The sequence below is a fragment of the Meriones unguiculatus genome, chromosome 2 (genome assembly GCF_030254825.1).
Source record: "Meriones unguiculatus strain TT.TT164.6M chromosome 2, Bangor_MerUng_6.1, whole genome shotgun sequence".
Lineage (NCBI taxonomy): Eukaryota > Metazoa > Chordata > Mammalia > Rodentia > Muridae > Meriones > Meriones unguiculatus.
In genome coordinates, this window is record NC_083350.1 from 116,490,183 (window position 1) to 116,508,730 (window position 18,548).

Below are 18,548 nucleotides of genomic sequence, written 5' to 3' on the forward strand. Positions count from 1 at the left end.
TGTGTGGTTATAGAAACATAGTAGTTTTGTGCTTTTAATGCATATACCTATCATAATAAACTTTTGAATTGCTGGATACTATTACCTTCATTTCCAAAAGGTCTGTCTCAGCAGCTGAGCAGTTTGCCCCAGGACACAGTCTGCCTCTGGAGTGTGCTTTCTTAAAAAATAATTTATTTAATTTTATTCTTTGTGCATTGGTATGAAGGTGTCAGAATCCATGGAATTGGAAACACTTGTGAGCTGCCATGTGGGTACTAGGAGTTGAACTTACGTCCTTTGGAAGAACAGACAGTGAGTGCTGTTAAGCATTGAGCCATCTCTCCAGCCTCCTAGAGTGTATTTTTAACAACACTTTTTTGAAAGGGAATATAACATTAGAATTTATTTCAAATGCTATTGTTCTTGTCATTTGATTTTTAGGAACACAGTTTAATGATCAAAGCTAAACAGGTTCAATACAGAATTTGGCTTTAGATCTTGAGCTCTGCCTTGAGTTTTGTTTTTGTTTGTTTGTTTGTTTGTTTGTAACCTCTTTAACTCTTTGCTCTCAAGAGTTCCCAAGTTTTTCTATGCACACATATAAAACAATGAGAACAGAAATCTTAGGTACATGACCCAATTTGTTAAGTAAATTTGCAGCCTGGATCTGGAATTAAAAGAAGATGATGTCTTCGTAGCCATATACTGTTGGTATTGCTCTGGATGTGTGTTCAGTAAAAACTTAAGCCATGTCTGTTAAGATTTTGGAACATATTTGATTCCTTTTGTTTCTTACCTTGTATGGTTCGATAACTGACCAAATTTAGTCAAAGATTTTAAGTCTGCAAGTCATGTGTCTGTTAATGTGCTGCATGTGTTAGCTCTTGATTCTTCTAGCAACAGTAGTTTTATGAGAATGCCTTGCCGGTTTCTTATATGTAGTTTTTAAATGCTCAGGAGAACAGTTTGAACAATTTATACCCTGAATTTGAGATGCAGATTTAATACAAATTTGTGATAGTGCTTTAGCATTAATTTATATTAAAACATTATAACTTATGAACAGAATAAAAGAATAAGCAGATTTAGCATTACATATTTATGCTGGCATTTGTTATATTGAGTTAAACATATACATATTTTAAAGTGGCAGCAGTTAATTTATTGTAGAATAGATATTTCCTGTTTGCTAATTTTTCAGTAGTCTCCATCAAATGAAGAAACTTTAAAATTAAATCTTTTTCCCCTAAAAATATTAAGAAGATCTCCTTCAACTGTCTTATTGCTCTAGCAAGGACTTCCAACACTATGTTGAAGAGATATGGAGAGAGTGGGCAGCCTTGTCTTGTCCCTGATTTCAGTGGGATTGCTTTAAGTTTCTCTCCATTCAGTGAGTGACCCCAAAAACTCTACCAGGGAACTCCTACAGCTGATAAACACCTTCAGCAAAGTGGCAGGATACAAAATTAACTCAAAAAAATCAGTAGCCCTCCTGTATACAAAAGACAAAAGGGCTGAGAAAGAAATTAAGGAAACAACACCCTTCACAATAGCCACAAATGACATAAGGTACCTCGGAGTAACCCTAACCAAGGAAGTCAAAGACTTGTATGAAAAAAATTTCAAATCTCTGAAGAAAGAATTAGAAGAAGATATGAGAAGATGGAAAGATCTCCCATGCTCATGGCTTGGTAGGATTAACATAGTAAAAATGGCCATCTTACCAAAAGCAATCTATAGATTCAATGCAATGCCCATCAAATTACCAACACAATTCTTTACAGACCTGGAAAGGAAAATTCTCAACTTCATATGGAATAACAAGAAACCCAGAATTGCTAAAACAATCCTCTACAATAAAAGATCTTCTGGAGGTATCTCCATCCCTGATCTTAAGTTGTACTATAGAGCAACAGTTTTAAAAACTGCATGGTACTGGCATAGAAACAGAATGGTGGATCAATGGAACCGAACAGAGGACCCAGAAATAAACCCACACACTTATGGACACCTGATCTTTGACAAAGACGCCAAAACCATACAATGGAAAAAAGATAGCATCTTCAACAAATGGTGCTGGTCTAACTGGATGTCTACATGTAGAAAAATGAAAATAGATCCATACTTGTCACCCTGCACCAAACTGAAGTCCAAGTGGATCAAAGACCTCAACATAAAACCAGACACATTAAATCGGCTTGAAAAAAAAGTGGGAAATACCCTAGAACTCATTGGTACAGGGGGAAACTTCCTGAACAGAACACCAACAGCACAGGCTCTAAGAGCAACAACCAATAAATGGGACCTCATGAAACTGAAAAGCTTCTGTAAAGCAAAGGACACCGTCATCAAAACAAAGCGACCACCTACAGATTGGGAAAGAATCTTCACCAACCCTTTATCTGACAGAGGACTCATATCCAGTATATATAAAGAACTAAAGAAGCTGAAAAGCAGCAAACCAAGTAATCCACTTAAAAAATGGGGAACAGAGCTAAACAGAGAATTCTCTGTAGAGGAATACCGAATGGCAGAGAAGCACTTAAAGAAATGCTCAACCTCACTAGCCATTAGGGAAATGCAAATCAAAACAACGCTGAGATTTCACCTTACACCCATGAGAATGGCCAAGATCAAAAACTCAAGTGACAACACATGCTGGAGAGGTTGTGCAGAAAGGGGAACCCTTCTGCACTGCTGGTGGGAATGTAAACTTGTACAACCACTCTGGAAATCAATCTGGCGCTTTCTCAGACAACTAGGAATAGCGCTTCCTCAAGATCCAGCCATACCACTATTGGGCATATATCCAAAAGAGGCTCAAGTACACAAAAAGGACATTTGCTCAACCATGTTTGTAGCAGCTTTATTTGTAATAGCCAGAAGCTGGAAACAACCCAGATGCCCCTCAACTGAAGAATGGATGCAGAAATTGTGGTACATCTACACAATGGAATATTACTCAGCAATGAAAAATAAGGAAATCATGAAATTTGCAGGTAAATGGTGGGATCTGGAAAGGATCATCCTGAGTGAGTTGTCTCAGAAGCAAAAAGACACACATGGTATATACTCACTCATATAGACATACAACATAGGACAAACCCACTAAAACCTGTGCATCTAAAGAAACTAAGCAAGAGAGAGGACCCTAACTAAAACGTCCAAACTCCATCCAGAAAGGCAAAGAGGATGGACATCAGAAGAAGAAGAAAACAGGAAACAACCTAGGAACCTACCACAGAGGGCCTCTGAAAGCCTCTGCCCTTCAGGCTATCAAAGCAGATGCTGAGCCTGATGGGCAACTGTTGGGCAGAGTGAACGGAATTTTAGGTAAGAACTGGGAAATAGTAAGAGCTGGAGAGGACAGGGTCTCCACAAGGAGAGCAAAAGAACAAGAAAATTTGAACATAGGGAACTTCCCAGAGACTCATACTCCAACCAAGGACTATTCATGGAGATAACCTAGAACCCCTGCACAGATGTAGCCCAAGGCAGTTCAGAGTCCAATTGGGTTACATAGTAATGTGAAGAGGGACTGCCTCTGACATAATCTGATTGGCCTGCTCTTTGATCACCTCCCTCTGGAGGGGGGGAGCAGCCTTACCAGGCCACAGTAGAGGACAATACAGCCACTTTTGATGTGAACTGACAGACTAAGATCAGAAAGGAGAGGAGAACCTCCCCTATTAGTGGACTTGGGGAGTGGCATGCAAGCAGAGGGAGGAGGGAGGGTGGGATTGGGATGGGAGGAGGGAGGGGCTTATGGGGGGATGCAGAATGAATAAAGTGTAATTGATGAAAAATTAAAAAAAAAAAAAAGAAATAAGCTTCAGAAAAACCAAAAAAAAAATATTAAGAAGAATGGAAATAGGGTTATTCTGGACCCTACTCTAACCTTTATCTTTACCATATTTTGCTTCACATTGTTTGTCATATACAAGGATTTGTTATCAGTTATTTTCACTTTAACCTCAGGTATATAGTCTCCTTTAGGAAAATGAGATTTTGTTTCAGATAGCTAATCTAACTGTATAGAAGTTCATTGAGACGTTTAGACTCTGGGTCAGGTAAATTTTGGTGTGTGATGGGTTTTCATTTGCAAATTCTTTGTTTATTTAGATAACGTTTTGCTTTACTAACTGAATAAAATGTTACAGATGTCTTTATTGTAAGCAGAGTATACTCATCATAATTTAGTTTCTCCCCTATTTATGTTTTTTGATGACTTTCCTTCATTGTTTAATGATTTCAGCTCCATTATTTTGTTTACTTATTTTAATTAAGCTATAATCCATCATTTCACCCCTCAGATCTCATTATCTTAAATAATTACTTCAGTGTAGGTAATTTCACAGCTGTTATTTCTAGCTTACATTTATTACCAAACCTGAAAGTTTGCAAGTTAGATAGGTGGTCAGATATTTAAGCTCATATATTCAGAATTAACAAATCATCATATTCCCCCTTCAATCTGTACCTTCAAACTCTAGTTTTCAACTCCATAAGTGGCTTTTTTTTTTTTTGTCCCATATTCTCAATTTTCATTAACCCTATAGTTTTTCAATGTTTCAACATAAGCTTTTCATCCCAGAACTTATAGAGGCAGAAGTAATTAGGCTCCTGAGTTTAGTTAGGGCTGATCATATGAATTTTCAGGCCAGCCAGGCCTACAAGGTGTAATCTAATCTTTTTCCTTTCCTTTCCTTTCCTTTCCTTCCCTTCCCTTCCCTTTCCCTTTTTCCCTTTCCCTTTCCCTTCCCCTTTTCCCTTCCCCTTCTGCTTTCCCTTTTTCATTTCCCCTTCCCCTTCCCTTTCCTTTCCCTTTTTTCCTTTCCCTTCCCTTTCCCTTTTTCCCTCCTTCCCTTTCCCTTTTCCTTTTTCCCTTTCCCTCCCCTCCCCTCCCCTCCCTTTCCCTTTCTTTTTCCTTTCCCTTTCCTTTTCTTTCCCTTTCCTGTCCTTTCCTTTCCTTTTTCTCCTTTTCTTTCCTCTTTCTTTTCCCCTTTCCTTTTTCCTTTCCTTTCCCCTTGCCTTTTTTCCTTTTTCCTTTCCTTCTTAAAATTTCTAAATATAGTTCTACCCTTGCTTGCTGTTGCTGCATATCCCTAGAATAAAAGGATGAAGCTAGCCTTCCCTTTTCATTTTGCTTCTGGTGATTATTTTGAGATCCTGATGGGATGTGTCATCCGATGCTTTAAAACTACATTTTCATTGTTTCCTTTTCTTTCTCATTGCTGTTAAATTGAGCCACTGTCCCTGAAGGAGCATAGTGTATCCTTTTATGAAGGCCATTTCCTGTTTGGTTTATTTGTGAAACCATAATTGTGTTTCTATTATAAGCATTTGTTGAATGGTTACATATTTGTGTTGGTGATAATCAGAATACTGTCTTGGAGCCAACAGAAATTAACAAAAGTTGAAAAAGTAAAGATAGTTCAGTCAAAATTTTTTAAGGAAGATGGTTATATGTTTAGAAATAGCTCCAATAAGTCAACATGAGTTACTAGTTCTTTTCAAATAGCAGTCTGTAAAGTACTTCCTAACACGAGAAAGTTTTGTATCACTTTTGATAACTGTCCTATATTTTGCATAGGACACATCTCTACCTTTAACCACTGCCCACAAAACAACACAGGTTTAAATTAATAATAACTTCTACATAGGACTTTATGATCTCTTGTGTCTAGAATATGTTCTGAGTACTATGAATCCTCCATTCAGGGCCTTATAAATTGTTACAGAGCAGGAAGTACTGGATATATGTGAATTTTAACAGGGTAGGAAATGTCAGTGTTATGTCAATGTCAGCTTCTCCCCTCAGCTTGAAGTATTAAGATAACCATGCCACAAATGACTGTGGAGGGTGAGTGGGTATGGTGAAGCCAGAGATCGATGTCAGAAGTCTTATCTGACACCTTGTGCTCCTTATAAGACCAGATCTCAGTGGCCTGGAGCTATCAGTTTCAGTCCCTGGGATCTTCTCACCTCCACCTTCATGGTACTGTGCTGCAGGTGCACACCTCCTCTGGGCTTTTCACATGAATGCTGGAGATCCAGACTCAGGCTCTTGTGCTTGTGCAGCGAGCACTTCACCAGCTGGGCCATGAAATGCTACTAACAGCCTTTCTCTTACTTCTGTAGAAAGTGCTTGCCTAGCATGTATGAGGTCTTGCAGTCAGTTCCTAATACCATCTCCCATCTCCCACCAGAAAATCTGTGAGAGTGATTGGTTGTTATTGCTTAGGAGCCAAATAGGTTGCTCAGCAGTTAGGGATGCTTGCTGCTCTTGCAAAGGACTAGAGTTTTCCAGCGCCTTTCTTAGTCAGCTCACAACAGCTTGTAATCCCAGTTCTAGGGGATCTGACACTCTTTTCTGGCCTGTGCAGGTGTATACACACACACACATAATTAGTCAATCAAAAGTGGACGTTTAAGCAAAGACTTACTTTGTGAAATGGCACACATTTATGCAGTTCTTCCATGTAGGACTAGGTCATTCAATTATCAGTCATCCCCAAACTGCTTTTACTGAGATTGAAATGGTATTTATGAAGCTCTTTTGTTGGAATACCGACCATACACTATAGCACACACACAGAGGTATGCACGCACACACAGACATTGATCCCCACTGCTGTACCTTAGTATATGGTTTATGTTCCCTGCTCCACCAGCCCAGACCCTCTTGTGACCTAAGACGGGGAGCTTAGGCATGGTGTGGTCTCCTTTGAGGAAAGAGAACAGACCCTAAGAGGGTCTGGGCTTAGGCATGACATAAGACGGGGAGCTTAGGCATGGTGTGGTCTCCTTTGAGGAAAGAGAGCAGTGTTGCCCACATTTGAGGGAAGAGCTCATTGCCCACTAGGGGGGTTTTCTCTGACTATGCAACACTGTGGCTACTGTTGGAATCAAAGGCAGGTAGTATGCTGTCACCTCCTACTGGCCACCTCTCTGTGCCTTAGTGAACTTGAGGGTGTGCCAGTGTCTTAAGAATTCAAGAACATTTGAGTTCTCCCAGCTTCATGAGGGGGCTTGTTCAATATTCTGGGAATGAAATTCTGCAACTCTGAAAAAGATAGACCTGTCGGTTTAGCAGCACGTATGTTTGCTGATGGTTGCAAACTTGGATTTAGTATGTTACTTAGACTCATTCATAGTTGTCACGTCTTAACTGGGATTGCTGAAGAACTAAAAAATCCTCCAAACTTCTACTAAGTGCATCATATTTAAGTAATCTAATATTTTACTTAAGCACCACAAGAAAATGACAATTTGGTAGTTGCAGGGGGAGTGCACCATTACAGTTACAACCCATTAGAGGTGGGGAGTACCTGACCTAAAAGCCTAGTAATATCCTAGTAAACCCTCATGGGTTTGATTTCTTGTGTAATGATGTTCTCTACTTTCTGTATCAACAGGTTAAATCTCAAGGGATAAAATGTTCAATATCAGCATTAGGGACACTGAAATCCCATGGCTCTGCACAAAACACTGGGGAAAAAAAAATCTTGTTGTGAAATAAGTATGAAATTACATTAAATGAAATGTCGACAAAAAATAAAGTTTCCTAAATATAGGTCTGAAAAGAAGCACATGTGGAGCTGGAGAGATGGCTCAGAGATTAAGAGCACTGGCTGCTCTTCCACAGGTCCAGAGTGCAATTCCCAGCAACCACATGGTGGCTCTACATGGTTATCTATAATGAGATATGATGCCCTCTTCTGGCATGCAGCCACACATACAGGCAGAACACCGCAGAGAGAGAAAGAGGTGATAGATAGATAGATAGATAGATAGATAGATAGATAGATAGATAGATAGATAGATAGATAGATGAGCAAGCAAGCACCTGTGTTTTATCTGCTTGGCTGGAATCTTTCTTTGTAGCACCCAAAACTCCAGTTCCAGGGAATAAAATGCTTTTTTCCTAGCCACTGCAGGCACCACACACACACATAGCTTTATTCATGGTCCCCTTATCTCTCAATTCTCCATTGTTGGGATTATAGGTATAGGCCACCACACCCTGCTAAAAATTCTTAATGCTTACTGTAGGATTGTGATTCTCAAGACTTTTTGTGTCTCAGAACTTCTTCTAACATTTATTTTTAAATTTTTATGTGTATGAGTGTCTGTGTATATGTGTATGTGTGTGCCTGGTGCCTGCAGAAGCTAGAAAAAAAAGCATTGGGTTCCCTGGAACTGGAGTTTGGGGGCAGTTGTAAACCACCATATGTGGGTATTGATAATGAACCTGGCTTCTCTGTAAGAGATGCAGTAGTATTCTAACCTCTGAGCCATCTCTCCAGCCCCCTCATTCAGCTTCATTATTTACTCTTAAGTTTTGAAGAGTGAGTGAGCTTTTACAGGTTGCACTAATATTTGCAGGGTCACCTGTTAGAAATGAGGATTTGAACTGTCAAATTACAGTAACTTACAAATAAACTTTTCTGGCCCATGAGATACCACAGCAGGTAAAGTGCTTGTCCTACAAGCCTGATGGCCTTGGGTCTACCTAGAACCCATGTAGATATGGAAGGAAAGAACTGACTACACAGAATTATTCTCTGACTTCCACACATCCACATATGTGCACTTCCACATAATATACTAATAATAAATTGATTATTTTTATCACAGTATATGAGGAATATTTTTAAACTGAAACAACTGCTTTTCTTTTAAAAACTTGTTTTACTTTGACGTATTACTTGCATATCTAAGATTGATGTTAATTTCTCTTCTTTAAATGATAGACTGATTTTGTTCATTTTCAAGAAAATGGATTGCCTTAAATCAAAGTTACCATGTACTCTTTTTAGCTTGTCATTTAGGTAAAAGTAATAGTCATTGGAAAAGTAACTAGCTGTTAATTGTATAAATGCTTCTCCTCAAAATACTGCCATCACCAGAACGTGCTTTAATGTGTACTTCCTACTTTATTCCACAGAATACTAAATAAACATGTATTCAGGAGTTGAGATATGGTACAGTTTACATTTTTTTTCCCACTGCTTTATCAAGGGCACTTACAAGTAAAAGCAGCTTTAAAAAATACTGGAGGTGCTTACTGGTTGGTACATTGATCATTGCTAGAGTTGACTTGTTTTATTCACCACTTCCTTGATTTGTGCCCAAGACACATCAATTTTTATCACTGTTGCTTTTGCATTTTCAAGTGTACTTGTCAATCAAATAAATGCAAGAGGAAATAATATGTTGATACTTTTTTGAAAATATTGTCCTTAATTTCCTTAAAGGATATTAGATCTTCCCTAATTTTCTAATAGACCATCTTTTGGAAACCACTGCTGTAGTAATAAAATTACTACTTAGTTACATTATGTTGATTGTTAAGTATATTTGTCTTTTGTTTTGTTGAGGCAGACTCTTGCTATGTATGGCTGTCTTAAAACTCACTGTGTAGGTCAGGCTGGCATCAAACTTGTTGGCATCCATTTACCTTTATCTTGCCATGCTGGGACTACAGGTGTGTATCAGTATGTGTGGCTTGGTTGTTTTATTTTGTTACATTTTAATCAGTTATATTGGTTTTCCTAGTTGGGTCGGCATAAGGAGTTGTCACATGCAGCACTATTACATGTATTTAAGGAAGGACTCTTAGACTCCTGTTTGATGGCTATACATTCATGATTGTTAAAGATTAATTTATACAGGATCTATTTAAAGATACATAAAACAAGATTTTTATCCTGTTGACATGTTTTTTAGGCTATTGATTCAAACATTTTTATAGTCATGCTTTCTGTTTTGTTTTCAGGCTTGCATTGATGACAATGTTGATATGGTGAAGTTTCTGGTAGAAAACGGAGCAAATATCAATCAACCAGACAATGAAGGCTGGATACCACTTCATGCAGCTGCTTCCTGTGGATATCTCGATATTGCAGAGTAAGCCAGTTCTGTGTTGTAGTTTTATCCTCATATAAAAAGATGTATATTACCTTAATTCCTGAAAATTCTTCCCAGGAAAGAAAACAAGTAATCCAGATGTTGAATTTCTCACTGCTGGGACCATTTGAATTTTGTATTAATATCAGTAATTTATAAATTCTCCATGTTTTCTTTTGAGTATAGTCTGGTTGAATGGTGCAGGATTAGTATTTATCAGTCTTGTCCACTCCTATAATCATGATATATCAGAAGAAAGGACCAGTTCTTAACTTAGTTACATTGCTATAGGGAGAATTATAATTCGTTTACTTCACTGTCATTTCTTAAGATCATTTTTTGGATATATGTTTTGTAGAATATTTATTGAGAGTCACTGTGTTCCCAATGTCTTTTTATGTGTGAGTACTTTGTTTAAACATTTAATATGGGAATGTAGATACATTGAAAGTGTTTTCATTAAATCAGTTTTTATGACTGTGTATTTCATTGTATAATCTATTTTCTTAGAGCTTATCAACTACTAAATAGTTAATATAACTTAAGCATAACAAAATGAACAAGAATTACTAAAGTAGAGCTTTTTAAAATATGCTTTCATAAAAGTTATATGAAGAGTAAAAAAGGAAAAAAACAACTACTTTTTCAGATCATAGTAACTTTGAAACTACAGAAAGAGAAGCTTCAGTTAAGAGGGTTCTAGTATAAATAACTTTTAGTAAGCCTTCATTGTGTTATATCCCTGCATTTTCTGTTTTCTCCATGGATATGAGAGTTGGATATATTTCTTTCAAGGGGGAAACAATACAGCATAACAAAAAGTGGCCTGGAAGCTAGAAAATCTGTATTACTTCAGCTTTAATCCATGTTTGCCACTAACTGCACTACATCTGTTAGATACTGGATTCCTCTTTGTGAGGCAAACGCTTTTAAATTTATAAACCAAAGAAACATAGTATATGTGTGTGTGAGGTATTTACATGTGAATGCAGATGTGCATGCACATGTGTGGAGAACAGAGGACAGCTTTTGGTGGTGGTTGTCAGATGCTGTCTACCATGTTTCTGAGGCAGGGCATCTCACTGGCCTGAACTTGGTGAGTAGATGAAGCTGGTTGGCCACAAGGTATTAGGATTGACCCATTTCCACATCCCCAGTGCTCGGCTTAGAGTCACTGATCACCAGCCTTGACTTTTTTTTTCTTCTTCTTTATTAATTACACTTTATTCACTTTGTATCCCCCCCTGTGGTTCCTTCCCTCCTCCCGTCCCAATCCCTCCCTTCCTCCACCCTCTGCATGAATGCCCCTCTCCATGGTTTCCTTCCTTCTGATCCTAGTCAATTAGGTCTCATGAGGAGTGGCTGCATTGTCTTCTTCTGTGGCCTGGTAATGCTGTTTCCCCCTCAGGGGGAGGTAATTAAAGAACAGGCCAGTCAGTTCATGTCAGAGACAGTCCCTGTTCCTATTACAATGGAACCCACTTGGATACTGAACTGCCATGGACTACCTCTGTGCAGGGGTCTTAGGTTATCTCCATGCATAGTCCTTGGTTGGAGTATCAGTCTCAGGAAAGACACCTGTGCTCACATTTTTTTGGTTCTGTTGCTCTCCTTGTGGAGTTCTGTCCTCTCCAGATCTTACTATTTCCCACATCTTTCCTAAGATTCCCTGCACTCTGCCCAAAGGTTGCCCATAAGTCTCAGCATCTACATTGATAGTCTGCAGGGCAGTGAAAAGCAGCCCTGACTTTTTTGACTTGTGTTATGAGGTCAGAGTCATGAGGCAGGCACTGCACTGAGCCATCTCCTCAGCACTAGCTTAGGAGTCACCTTGCTTTTGCAAAGCTTTGGCTATACAAAATAAAATAGTGGCTCTTAAGTTTTCTGTGTCCTTAATTACTTTCCGTGCTTAGTACCTCTGCTGACTACCTCTCCATCTTAGATCTCTTTATAGAAAAATTAGATAACTGTTAAATTTTCTTCAAAGATATCACAAAGGTGAGGAACTAGGGTTTTGAATCAGTTAATATGGATTACAAATGCTTCCTCACCTACTGATGAGGGTTATGGTTTTGGCGGGTTCATTCTTCCAGTTTCAGTTTTCTCAACTAAAAGAGGGAATTAATATGTCGTAGAACTGTTGTGAGGCTTAACTAGGATAGCCTGCTAAACACAGTATCTAGCACATAAGAAATTTGGGGCATGTATTAGCGTTTGATAGTTATCTTTTTGTTTCCTCTGGGAAAATGAAACTCAACCTCTTTCTTCAGATTCTAATTCTTGTGCTTCCTTTTTAAGATCCAGCTTTTGAGTTTGAAAAGGCAATAATAATGGTTCTAATATAATTTCCTTGCATAGGTTTGATAAAGCCACTGAGGCATTTCCCAAATGCTTTTAGTTAGATGTAGCAGAATTCCAAATTGAAAATGACTTAAACAGAATGGACATTTACAATAGCATGTAGCTTGGAGGAATAGCTTCATTCATTCATTCATTCATTCATTCAGAGATTTATTAAACTAATACTATCAGCAAGGACTCATGGTCTTCCAGGTTTTGTTTTGTTTTATTTTTTTCTGAATTTCCCTATTACAGATTTTATACTTAACAATGTCTCTTCTTGTTAACAAGATTTCCATATTTCTAGAATTGTGGCTTTATATATCCACATTGTTAGAGCTTAATTAAAAAGGGTCAAAGTTATCCTTTTTAGAAAAGGGTAAAAATTATCTTCTTCATGTTTTCACAGAAGCCCCTTTTATGGATGAAAATTTCTACTGTGTATAGTTCTTACTTTTTTTTTTTTTTTTGTCTGCTCTGATCAACACGTCAGTGGGGTCTATAACTTGGCTGTTGTAAATAGTACTACCGTAAACATACAATACATAACGTGCTGGTGTGCCAGTATCACTTTGGCATATTAATGTCTTAGTTAGGGTTTCTATTGTGATAAAATACCAACTAGACCAAAGGCAACTTGGGGAGGAAAGGGCTTATTTTAGCTTACCAGTTTGGTTACACTTCATCATTGTTGAAACCCTAGACAGGAACCTGGTGACAGGAACAAAAGCATAAACCATAGGAGGAATACTGCTTACATTTTGCTCACTCATGGCTCATGCAGCCTACTTTCTTATGCAACCCAGGACCACCTTCCTAAGGATGGCACTACTCACAATGAGCTGGGCCCTCCACCATCAATCACTAGTTAAGGAAATGCTCCACAGGGCTGCCCAGAGACCAGTCTGGTGGAAGTGTTTTCTCATTTGACATTCTCTCTTCCTAGATGACCCTAACTTGTGTCAAGTTTGACATAAAACCAGCAAGCACAGTAGACTTGGAATCCTTTGGGCAAATGCCCAGAAGTTGATGGTGTAGCAGAGTTATTCAGTAGATCCACTTTGAGAAAGCTCTTTTCTTACTTAGTAGCTACATTAGTTAACATTCCCACCAGCAGTATCTCTTTTGTCATATCCTCATCATGATTTGGTGTTACTTGTTTTCTTAATGACTGCCATTATCACTGCGATGAGGTAGAATCTCAGTGTGGTTTTTAATATGCATTTTTCTGATGGATAGTGAAAATGAACATTTTTTTAACGTTTTTTGGTCATTTGTACTTCATCTTTTGAGAAGTGTCTTCTCTTTTCATTATTCCACTTATTGATTGATTGATTTCTTTTATAGTTTTTTTTCAATTCTTGTGTGTTTTAAATATTATGTCAAAAATACAAGTAACAAAAATTTTTCTTCTGTTACATAGGCTGTGTCTTCACTTGAATATTTTGTTTGCTAAACAGAGGCTTTTTATTTTGATGATACTACATTTGTCAGTTGTTGGTATTATTTCATGAGAGAAATCAGAAATCTGAGCCTGTTAAAATTTCTTAAATGTTTCCCCTACCTTTTTTTACTTAACAATTCAGAATGTCAGATCTTTGATTTGTATGCATTTGATCTTTACACAGGGTAAAAATTCAAGATCCAGTTTCATTCTTTAAGTGTGAATACACAATTTCACCATGATCATTGTTTGTTAAAGAGACTATTTCCAATGTTTATTTTTTGGCATATTTTTCAAAGGCTGGTGGCTACTTGTATTCACATTTGGCTTGACTCTTCTATTACAATGATCTGAGTCTATTCTGCTGATCTCAGTGTCTGTTCTATGCTGGTACTTTGTTCTATTATGGCTTTGTAATATAATTTGCATTGTGTTTTTACTCAGCATTGTTTGACTATCAAGATATTTGGCTATCAAACTTTTTATGCTTTTATATGAAATTAGCAGTTTTTTTATTATAAAGAATAACCTTGGAAGCCAGGTGTGGTGTGTCATGCTTTTAATTCTCGTGCTCAGGGAAAAAGAGGCATGCGGATGGCTGTGATTTTGAGGCCAGCTTGGTCTACAAAGTCCGTGATAGTGAAGCAGAAAAACTCTGGCTGGAAAAACAAAACAAAAAGCTCAGTGCCAGTTATGGGTTACCTCTAAGGGCTGGAGAGATGGCTCAGTGGTTAAGAGAACTGACTGCTTTTCCAGAAGTCCTGAGTTTGATTTCCAGCAGTCATATGGTGGCTAACAACCATCTATACTGGGATTTGGTACCCTCTTCTGGCATGTAGGTGTATAGGCAGATAAAACACTCATATATGTAAACTAAATAAATCTTAAACATAATAATAACCTTGGGATTTTTAATGAGTTATGTAGTATCTGTAGATTGTTTTTGGTGTTATATCTCTTCATAATAATACACTTGTCTTGGTTAGGGTTTCTGTTGCTGCAGCAAAACACCATGACAAAAAAAACAAGTTGGGCGGAAAGGGTTTATTCAACTTACACTTCCATATTGCTTTTTATCACCAAAGGAAGTCAGGAGAGGAACTCAATCTGAGCAGAAACCTGGAGGCAGGAGCTAATGCAGAGGCCATGGAGGGTTGCTGCCTACTGGATTGCTTCCCATGGCTTGCTCAGCCTTCCTTTCTTACAGAACCCAGGATCACCAGCCTAGGAATGTCACCACCTACAATGGGCTGGGCCCTTCCCCATTCACTACTCTTGACTTTCTAGCTTCATCTTTGACTTTTCTGTAGGCTCTTCTATACCTATTTTGGTCTCTCCTTGTTCTGCCTTTAGACTGGCTAGGCAAATTCCTTTCTTCGGTCTAAAATATTTTAAAAAAAATATTTTGATCATTTTTTACTCTTCCTAGATTCTCTCCAGCTTCCAGCCTACCCATCTTTATAACTTCATCTTTATATTCTCTCTCTCTCACTCTCTCTGAAAACAAGATAGAAAAAAAAAAACAAGCAAAAAGCTAATAAAAATGGTAAAGAAAAAAGTCAATAAAAATAGCATTGAAGTGTTTTATGTGTTGTCCAACTACCCCTGGGCATGGGACATCTCAAGCCAGATGGAGTCTCAGCCCTGTGGAGTAGTAGACATGGGGTCCCACCCCTAACCAAGAAGCTGTTGCAGTTGATTCTGTCTAGCAAAGGGAAAAATCAGTTTCCTCTTATAGAACGTCATTTGTATATCAAGCACATTCCAGGGCAGACCCCATGCTCAGTTGGACTGCCAACTTATCAAAAGTTATGTATTCTTAGCTAGTTAAATCCTGTTTGCTTTATGTGATTTAGTTGGATAGTCCCAAATAGATGAAACGTGCAAGAAATGAAATTGTGCTATAATAACAAAGTTGAATACTGAAAGGCAAAACCTACTGCCACCTAAGTAGATGTTGTTGAGACAACTAAAAGATTGGAAGAAAAGTAGTATATATAGTGTTTGCTTTACTTGTTAATTTGAAATACCTGCTTGCTAAAGCATTACAGGTATGGTTTTTGTAAGAAATGCACCATGGACTTACAGATACTAGAAACATCCAAAGAAAAGGCTTGGTCTTCACTTCAGACTGAGTAAATTATTGTAATTTATCTATTTGGTGTTAAAGGAAATGTGTTTTATGAATGTATTTTATCATTCACTGAGGTCTGGGGGGGGATTAACTATGCAAATACTAATCTTGATTGCATTGTTGTGTTTGATGTTCCACTGGGGTCCTTGAGGTAGTGTGAGGGGGTTAACCATGCCAATGCTGGTCTTGATTGCATTTGATTTAAGGGCTTCTTTGGACTTGTTTTGTTGTTGTTGTTTTGTTTTGTTGTTGTTTTCCATGAAGACACTAGATTGTGAAGAGTGTCAGAAACAGCATGCATAGATTTCTATGCCATGCTGAGTCTGTCCTTTGGTGGGGGTACATATGTAGTCCATTTTGTTAGGTACTTTGACAGCCTAGGGAGGAGGAACAAAATAACCAGGGCAGGGGCAGTGAGATTTGAAGTAATGATAAGAAAAAAAAGTCTCACTGACCCAATGTATTAAAGTAGGCAGGAAAACTAAAGGTAGTTGTAGCGGTAACAGTAACAGCTGACATTTTCCCAGTGTTTTCTATGTGCCTTTTCACTCTTCTTAATCCTTTAACATAATCTCTGGTATCCTTATAATCACATGAAAATGTATTTTACTCTTCTATAGTTGCCTCATGTATAGTCCCAAACCCCTGAAAAATGTAAATTGCAAGTTTAATTTAGTTTTATAATAATAAAACTAAATAATAAAACATGACCACAGATGGTACAGCCTTTACATATTCCACATAATTGTAAATTTTCTTTTTATAGAAATATTAATGAGTTTGGTTATAGAATGCTGCCTCAAATTGGTAAATATGTGACTTACCCTATATTATTTTTCAGAACTATGAGATTTAGATTCTGATGAAAATGATATACATAAGTCTTATGTAATGAGGAAAACAAGTCATAGAGAAAAGTCACATGTAGGAAATGACAGAGCTAGTATTAAAGTCAAGATAGCCAAGTGTTTGAATTCTGCACTTTCATCCAAAACAGGTTGTGCCTCCCTCTTGCCTTTATGATTGGGGGAATTATATGTTAAGTTTATCTAAGTTTAGAAAGTTGATTTTGATTTTGCTGTTCTCCTTTGAGGTGATAATGGTACAGTACAGTGGAATAAAATTTTATAATGTGCATCCTGGATTCTATTATGTCTAAGATGTAATCCTTGTAATTCAGTATATTCTTTATCAATTAAAACATAACATTTTAATGGAGGTTTATTTTTATCTCAAAGGACTTTTTTTCTTCACTGTGCTATTCTTTGTGTCAGAGTGTTACAGCTTGACCTAATACTGCTGCATGATCTTGTATGTTGGCTTACTTGAGCTTTGCTAGGCCTCAGTGTTGAGTATACTCATGAAAGCCTTAGGAGACAGAAGTCTGGATCACTGTGGCTCATGCAGAAACTAACCAGAGACTTTGGAGAAAAAGGAAACAAACAGATACAGATAGAGAAATTAGTAACTGTCAAACAAATACTACAGGTGAGAGCCAAATTCAAATTCTATAGAAAATAAAAGATTAGTGCTTTTTTTGTGCTCAGCCAACTTTTGAACCATAGATTATAAATAATGCCATGAGACGCCATTTATTTTTGTATGTCCACATTACATATTAACAGTTGTAAATGATAGTTCTAGAATCCTATATAGTTTTAGCAGGTGCATGTTGAATACCCAGATACATAGCATAGACTTTTAGCTCAGGGACTACTTTGGGCCCTGCTGTTTTCAGCAGTTGTGGAATTTGACTTTCATTAGTTTTTATGACATCCAGCATGTTTGTGTGCTTTTGGATTATTTTTTTTTTTTGGGTTTTGATAGGTATTTCCTTGAAATTGTGCTTCATAAAGCTCACTTTCTAAACACTTCAGTTACTCTTAGGTGCCTATTTTATTTTTAATATTTATGTCCTTTGAGTGACTTCCACCACTCCAACAGAAGCATTTTTAACATAAATGCCCTCATTTGTTTGGTTGGGATTTGCCTCGTGGATTGAGTTTGTTTCTATCTTGAAACAAAGCACTGTTTCCCACTCTGCTTATGTCTTTTTGGCTTTGTTTGCAATATTTAAGAAAATACTTGTTTTTAGTTTTCTGTTAAATACTTCAAAGCTATGAAACTTTAAAAAAATACCTCAATTCAGTATAATCTCTCTTTGTAGAAGTTCCATAAAAAAATTTTAGAGGTGCTGGAGAGATGGCTCAGTGGTTAAAAGCACTATCTGCTCTTCCAAAGGACCCAGGTTCAATTCCTAGCACCCACATGGCAGTTCACAACTGTCTGTAACCCCAATTCAAGGGATCTGATACCGTCACACTAAATACATATAAAATAAAATAAAAAATTAAAAAAATTTTTTGGAATATGTTATGTTTAAAAATATCAGAGTACAGATTGTCATGTTAAAAGATAGACTTATTTCAGAAAGCTTGTATAACAAAATAATCTTTTCCCTAACAGTGCCCAAAGCAACTGATAAGGATCTTCCCTACATGTACTTCTTAGGCATAAGTCATGGCTAACTGTATGGGCCATAGTCTGTCTTGTCTTTCTGTTGCTGTGTTATGTGTATGCATGTGATAGAGATACAGAGTCTGAGCAGTCATTTCAGTTACTCTAAGAAAGTGTCTTTGGTCTCCCTTAGGTAGACAATTCTTTCTGCCACACAGCATTGGTGCTTTTTATTCTCTTTGTCCCTCTCGTGGACGTTTGTTCAGTTTGTTCTTGTTG

General features: G+C 37.5%; 1 protein-coding gene across 4 annotated transcripts in view; it reads left to right on the forward strand.

The window, feature by feature from the left end:
• Ppp1r12a (protein phosphatase 1 regulatory subunit 12A) overlaps window positions 1-18,548 on the forward strand; it is a 114,806-nt gene that overhangs the window by 32,692 nt on the left and 63,566 nt on the right. For all 4 annotated transcript variants that reach the window (XM_021652989.2, XM_021652987.2, XM_021652988.2 and 1 more), the window contains exon 2: window positions 9,764-9,894. In XM_021652989.2, coding sequence (XP_021508664.1) covers window positions 9,764-9,894 — 131 coding nt within the window. The remainder of the gene's footprint in view (window positions 1-9,763; window positions 9,895-18,548) is intronic.